Here is a 7,352-nt window from a genome sequence, read left to right on the forward strand (position 1 = left end):
TTGCGAAAAAATATATTTTGTATATAATTTGTGTTTTCGTTTACTACATTTCAGGAGTGACGAACTCATCCATGGTTGTTTATGAATTTTGTTTTTCTTTATTCGCCTAGCGTTTAAATGCTTACTATGAACGGAAAAAAATTTGTCAAGAAAGATATCAAAAGAAAGTTTTGGGTCACTATTGTAAACATCGGACCAGTCAACTTGAGATAAATTATTGCAAAAGGAATTCATATCATTAATAACAAAGGAGAAGCTTTCCTGGGTTTTTAGTTTATCAAGATCATTATCAATAAACTGGAAAATAGGCAAATGATCAGTGATATCAGAAACCAGAACACCAGAGACTATAATAGATTCAGTTTCATTAGTATAAAAGTGGTCTATTAGTGTTGCAGTGTTTGAAGTAGTACGAGTTGTTTTGGAAACAGTTGGATAGAATGAATGAGTTAAAATAATATCTAAGTAATTATTGGTTATGTTATGATTGTGGAATTTAAGCAAATCAATATTAAAATCTCCCATAAGATGGCATATTTTATTTTCCGTATTAATTTTAGTTAGTAGTTCATCAATATGTTTAGAGAAACTAATAATGTTTGTACAAGGAGGTTTGTATACAGTGCCAATAATTATGTTTTTCTTTGTATTAAGTATTATTTCAATAAATATAGAATCACCAAATTCTTTCGGGAGGGCAAGATTAGGGCGAAGACGAACATTAAATTCATTACGAATGAATAATCCCACCCCTCCTCCGACGTGTGATTGTCTATTACTTGCGAAAAAGGTATTATCATGTAAAAACGGCAACGGTTTGTTATCTTTTAGCCAGGTCTCAGATAGCCCGATTACTGAGAACTTAGTATGAATTGAATTTAGGAGCTTTTCAAATGCCGTCTTTTGTTAAATAGATAAAAGCCCCCACCCCTTGTTGTTGCTAGGTCCCGCAAAATGACAGCGTAAATAGTAAAAAGTACTAAGTTCCAAGGACTTAGTAATAACTGTGTAGTATAGTAAGTGTTTGTGGGAGAACGCGTATTGTTATATAGTATTAAGATAACTTACAAATATAGGCCAAATCAATAAAACCATTGGACTAAACTTTTACCTCACTAACCCAGTGGGCATCAGTTAAATTTGTCTCCTTAATTATTGTATATGAAGTCTTTGACAGGAGAATAGCCAATTCATGACAAAAAGCCCATGTGGCCAACTCCTTACACCCCAACTTGGTACTTATACTACTGTACTAGACTGTACTAGACTTTCTTCGGATGGTCTTTCCTTCGGATATCTTGAAGGCAAGACTACGTCAAACAGCCTTCCTTGTAAATATTTTACATACAGTTTGTAGTGTTGCAGCATAGAGAATAAAGTAGAGTTTTAAACAGAAACAGTTTTTTTCTTCGAGTAAGCTTTAAAAGTTCAAGTACCTCCACAGCAAATTTGATAGTGAGCGAGTGACACAAACTCCACTAACACTTGGTCATTTGGTAAGTTTGATTGACATTTCGGAAAGGTCCGTTACAGTCCGTTACATGCTTCCACTTGTCAACTTAATGCCTTTCTTAAAAAGATAGTTATAAAATATAATACTTCGCATGTTTTATACTAAATCATCGGGATGTTTTATTTTAAATTACGTAGTAAATAAGCAAGGCCAAAAATAATACCTTGCAAACTTTCACAGATCAAATTTGAAGAAAAAACATGAAGACGTATATTTAAATGAAGTACCGATAATTGTATTAAACGCAAGTACAAATAATTTTACATATCTCTTAATTCATCAAAGTTCAATATAAAAGTGCAAAAAGTTGGAATTGGAAAAGCTTGAGATTTCTCCCTTCCTATCGCTTCTTCTCTCCTTATCTCTTTTCTTTGGTTGGTGGGTGGGGGGGGAGAAAATATATTGTTTTTAAATTAGTGCAATAAATTGCTTTTTTTTGCACTTTTCCGGTAAGAAAACGTAACGCTGCCATTATCTTGTACGTACGCGATATTACGCCGATCCCGTACGTACGCATTGGAATTTATATTGTGCTTTCATAATGGACAAATTGAGTAATGCCCTCTACACTCTGGTGTGAACCAAATTATGGAAAGCCAAATTTGCCAAAAATACCAAACACAATCCATTAAACAACAATTCAATCGCACGAAATTCAAACCATTCAAATATACAGTATTACAAATGATTCAATAGGAAGGCACACCATTCAGTTAATACCCACGATATCAAATTCAAGGTGTGACCATCTACCCCTAAAGCAAACGACAATAGGCAACACAATTTAATACAAACTCAAACCATGTGGACAATGGATGAAGTGGGGCGCTGATATGATGCGATGTCTAGCCATTTGCGGCACCAGCAGGCTCGAGGCATGTTATTCTGTTGAAAACACTGCTTTGGAAACTTATTTTTGAGTCTGAAAGTGTAATTTCCATAAATTTAGAGGTATCTATTTTAAAATGAGCACACCTCAATCCCAACCACTGGTGAGTGGATATTTTTGTGGTAGGAAAATTTCTAGTGGCATTGCAGAAGAACCTTGAATGCAGGGTTTTTTGTTTTTTTTTTTGTTTTTTTTTTAAATTCTAAAAGAATTTGCACGTTCTCAGGTTTTTGTTTTGTTTTTGTTTTTGTTTTTTTTTCAAATTTCTAAAAGAAAGAAAAGAGAACAAAAAAAAAAAAAAAGAAAAAGAAAATTGAAGTCTGAGAGTGCACTTTCCTACAATCTAGAGGTGTTTAATCATAACTTTTCTTGCCTCAGCCACAACCATGGTGAGGCTGAGGTGGTATTTCCCCTTATCTGTGAAAGTTGTTCCCTGGCCCCTTCCATTTCGAATTCACCGCTATAAAACAAAACAGAAGTACACAATTTATGTCGGCCCGCTGCTGGTCTCAACAAATTGCAACAGGCCCCCGGCTTAAAAAAGTTGAATACCCGAGATTTACGGTATGCTACCACTTCTATTGACACACTTAATCCTGATTAACTGATATTGAAAACCAGCCATGCCAAAACTCTAAACAGTTAAAAGTACGATGGGACAGGCTCGAGCGTGACTTTTCTTAGATACCAAATTCCAAGGAACTGAGTAGCAATCAACTCGAAAAATTAAGGTTTGTGTAGAAGATTGTGGCTAAGAAATGACAAATATAACGGAGAAAAAGTACAATAATTGTATTAATTTTTATTTTGCCAGGGTATGCATTGTACCTTGCTTGCATTGATGGTCCGCCACTGCTATGTCATCGGGGATGTATCTTTTTAAATTACGTAGTAAATAAACAAAGCTAAGCATATTCTGTACTTTGCAAATTTTCTCCTCATTTTGAGTTTCACTCTTGTGCAAGTATTGCGACTAATACTACCGTCTAATTTACGATCAAACAGAACTAGGAAGATAGGAAGAACGCAAAACATTGGTTAGCATTTTTATTTCACATAAAACATAAAGGTGATTTATACATTTGTTTTAATCATTATCATGACGTCATGGTGAGTTGCGATAAAGTAACATCGGCGTAAACTTGTGGTCACTACTTAAAAAAGTCGAAATAGGTAGACCTATCCATATCACAGGCTGTATAATAATTATTGTTTAATAAAGGCTATATATGAAACCCAATTGATTGACTATCTAAATTTTTTTTTAAATTAAAAATAAATCAGGGACCTTTGTATGCAGATAATATTAAACACAACCGTAGTATATACGTACAAAAGGAATAAATCATTTATAGTAAATTGTGCACCGAAGATATATCAAACCTGCGTATACAATCGTTTTTATTCGTTTCACTTTATCGTGAGTTACAAAAACACGTTTTTAGTGGGGTAAATATTTCAAGTCGGCGATTTAGCCTGACCCTAGGCTGACTAAAAAATTCGGCCTGCGGAGGTATCATTTTAGTCGAGGCTCGCGTCATTTAGTCGTAGTGCTAGTCAAAGTTCGTTTTAAGAATACGAAATGCCGTATTTTTTAAGTTTTAGCTGAACTACGACTAAAGTTTGTTTTAAGAATACGGGGGTGAGCCTAGCACAAGATCGTGAAGCATGGAGAACATGATACTAAGTGCCTATAAAACAGGTCCTGCCCTTGAAAGAACACTGATGATTATGATGCTTATAATGGACAAAATTAATTTCGTAAAAAAAGGTGAACAAATTACACATAATGCCTTCTACTTTCTGTTTTGGACCAAATACATTTGTCGTGGACTGAATGGCAAATACTTGGAAAAAATACGGGACTGAGAATAAAAGGCGTCTTCTATAAAGCCACGTTATTAAACTTGAGCTGAAACTTACAATTTTATTGGCTGTTACTGGAAGGGATAGCCTTTTTAGTTTATATACAAATTGTAAAAAAAGAATAATACTACTGTAGGCCCATATGTATTTTATTCGTTTGTGTTTATTGAGTTTAGCCTTTAACCTAATACATTTGGTATGGCAATGAGTATGAATAATTTAATTGGGCTTCTTGGAGCCGGTTTTCCACTAGAATTTGTTTATTATTTTTACATTTGGTGAATAGATACTGAATACTGAAAAAAAAAATCCGAATATATTTCCAAATCAAATTCTTAACATTCTCTCTTATAATTTAATTAAAATTTAAGACAGAAATATGTTTCCTCAGAGAATCACAGACTCATACATAACTAATAATATATTTTCAAACTTTACCCATTCTCATGTTATAAAATTAATAAAAATAGTAATTTTTTAATGAAAGCTAGCTAAAATACACATTCAATTACTGATTTTTTTTTATTGAGAAAGTGAATTAGTTCATTGCAATGCAAACAAAACAGTATATCTGTATACAAGCCATTCCAAATTTGGTCTTGCCTTTTTCCAATGCATAGGTTTGTATCAATCTTAATTATAAGTTGTGGAATAACGTTAACTTCTTCTTGGCACATGGATTCAATGACGCAATTTAGCCAAATCGACATGTTGTGCTAACGGTAGGACGGTCACGCATGAGTAAATCCGCTCTAGACGTCACCTCACCCTACTAAATGGTACGAAGTTGTACTTAAGAATGATGAAGCTATTGCAATATTGATTTATTTCGCACTACAGTAAGTTACACTTATCGGTGGTGTGTATAAAATGAAACTAATAAAGTTAAATATAATGATATTGAAAATTGTCTCAGTCATCAACAATAGTATAGTGTACGTCGATAACGCTCTTACTTTTCATGCAGTTATTATTGAAACAGATCCAATAGATTCACACTCATCATTTTGGTCAAACCGGCTTTCCTGCTCCATTTCTATTCCAGCAGTCCTAACTGGAGAGTAGCTGTTGTTTTGAATCGTCTGATCCTGCTTTTTTTTGTGCTTCCTATATTTAGAAAAATAAGTAAAATAATTTCAATATCAGTTTAGCACTATATGTTAAATGTTTTACTCCGTCCCTTCCACTCATACGCACACCAATATATCTGTCTCTTATACACATCTAGATGTGTATAAGAGACAGCTGTTGGATATCTCGAATTTTATAGCTTGTCCCCAAAGGTCCACAAGCATGCGAGCATAGTGACCAATCACTCCACTGAGTCAATTTACAGTGTTTTATTTTACACTCACAGCATTGGCCGCTATATCCGGATGGACACTTGCAGATGCCGTCTTCTATTCTACCACTATTGTAGCAAATTCGATTACATGGCTGCTGTTCTGTCAGTGACGATGTACATACACTTCCACCACATTCTGGAGTCTGGTCAATATTGCGAGTCCTGAATGTTGTTCCGAGATAGCCACATTCACGCGAACACGTTGACCAGTCACTCCACTGGCTCATTTTGCAATCTTTTACTTTACATTCGCAGCACTTCCCAGTAAATCCACTTTTACATTTACAGCCGTTTCGTTCCGACAGGGTAGTACCTCCATTATAACACAATACGTTGCACCTACGTTTCTCAAAATGCTCTCCATAGCAGTCAATTCCTCCATACTCTGCTTGTGTCGAGTACGATCTATTTCTATGTTGTGTTTCATTTACACCACATTGTTGAGAACATTCACTCCATTGAGTCCAGTTTTGCCATTTACAATCAACCGGAGGACGAAAGTGTATTTCCCTACCTAGGAAATAACCAGCTAGTAGACCCACACAACAACAAACAAATATACCAACAACTACACCTGCCACCTTTTTGTCAGCCATTTTCTACTGTTACATCGAGCACAAACTCATATCATCCTTCCCTCTTAAGCCCCTTCACTACTCACGTTACATTGATGATATTTTCTTCATATGGACTCATGGCCACGCCTCACTCACTGATTTTATCACTCATGCTAACAGCTTTCACAATACCATTAAGTTCACTGTTGAACTATCTGACTGCCAAATACCCTTTCTTGGTCCTCGTTAAATGTTCTAACTGCACTATCAGTTCTTCACTTTATGTTAAACCCACTGACTGTCACTCCTATCTTCACTACTCCAGCGCTCATCCTAAATCTCTGAAGTCCTCTATTGTATATAGTCAATGCCTTAGAATAAAACGTATCTGCTCGGACCCCCTTGACTATGCTCACCATATTCAAGCTATTACCTGTAAATTTCTCACTGCTGGCTACCCCCTCAAATTAATCAAGCATCAGATACAGAAAGCCCACTCAAACCCCACAAAGACCTCCTCCAGTACAAGCCGAAGCTCTCTAACAATAATCGTATCCCCATTGTCTTAAACTATCACCCCCTCAACCGAACTATTTCCGGTTCTATTCGGAAGGATTTCCCAATCATCCAACAGGATCCTTCCATTAACTATCTTCTCACCGACCCCCCTTTCCTAGCCCAACGCCAGCCCCCCAACCTCCGTTCCATCCTTTCCCCCTCACTTTTAACTAGCCCCATGCTCAGATCTACAGGCAAACACCTATGCAACAAGCCCCGATGCAAACTTTGTAAAATCCTCATCACCGATCAGACTATTCGTATCACTAACCACTCCATATAACCTCCCAACCTCACATGCGATTCTCACAACATAATTTATTTAATAACATGTAATATTTGTAACAAAGGCAATTACGTTGGCGAAACCATGAACCCTCTTAGATTCCGCATTAACCAACACAAACACGACATTAGGAAAAAAGCCCCTGACAAAACCGTAGCCCAACATTTTAATTTTGCCCTATCACTCTATTAACAATCTGCGTGTTACCATTATCGAATCTAACTTCAACTCCACTCATCATCGCCGCCTTTCTGAACTTTCCTGGATTATCAAGCTAAAAACTCACACTCATGGCCTTAACAAAGATCTTGACTTTCTAGCTGACTTCACCTTTCACC

General features: G+C 35.9%; 1 protein-coding gene across 1 annotated transcript; it reads right to left on the reverse strand.

Moving 5' to 3' along the window:
• Positions 1 to 5,492: 5,492 nt before the first annotated feature.
• LOC117114480 (thrombospondin-1-like) lies at positions 5,493 to 6,209 on the reverse strand. The gene has a single exon (XM_033258148.1). It carries the CDS (start codon positions 6,207 to 6,209, stop codon positions 5,493 to 5,495), a length of 717 nt encoding a protein of 238 aa, XP_033114039.1.
• Positions 6,210 to 7,352: the final 1,143 nt, after the last annotated feature.

Source organism: Anneissia japonica, unplaced genomic scaffold (assembly GCF_011630105.1).
Source record: "Anneissia japonica isolate Jap-2015-1 unplaced genomic scaffold, ASM1163010v1 scaffold1374_len1023071_cov147, whole genome shotgun sequence".
Taxonomy (NCBI): Eukaryota; Metazoa; Echinodermata; class Crinoidea; order Comatulida; family Comatulidae; genus Anneissia; species Anneissia japonica.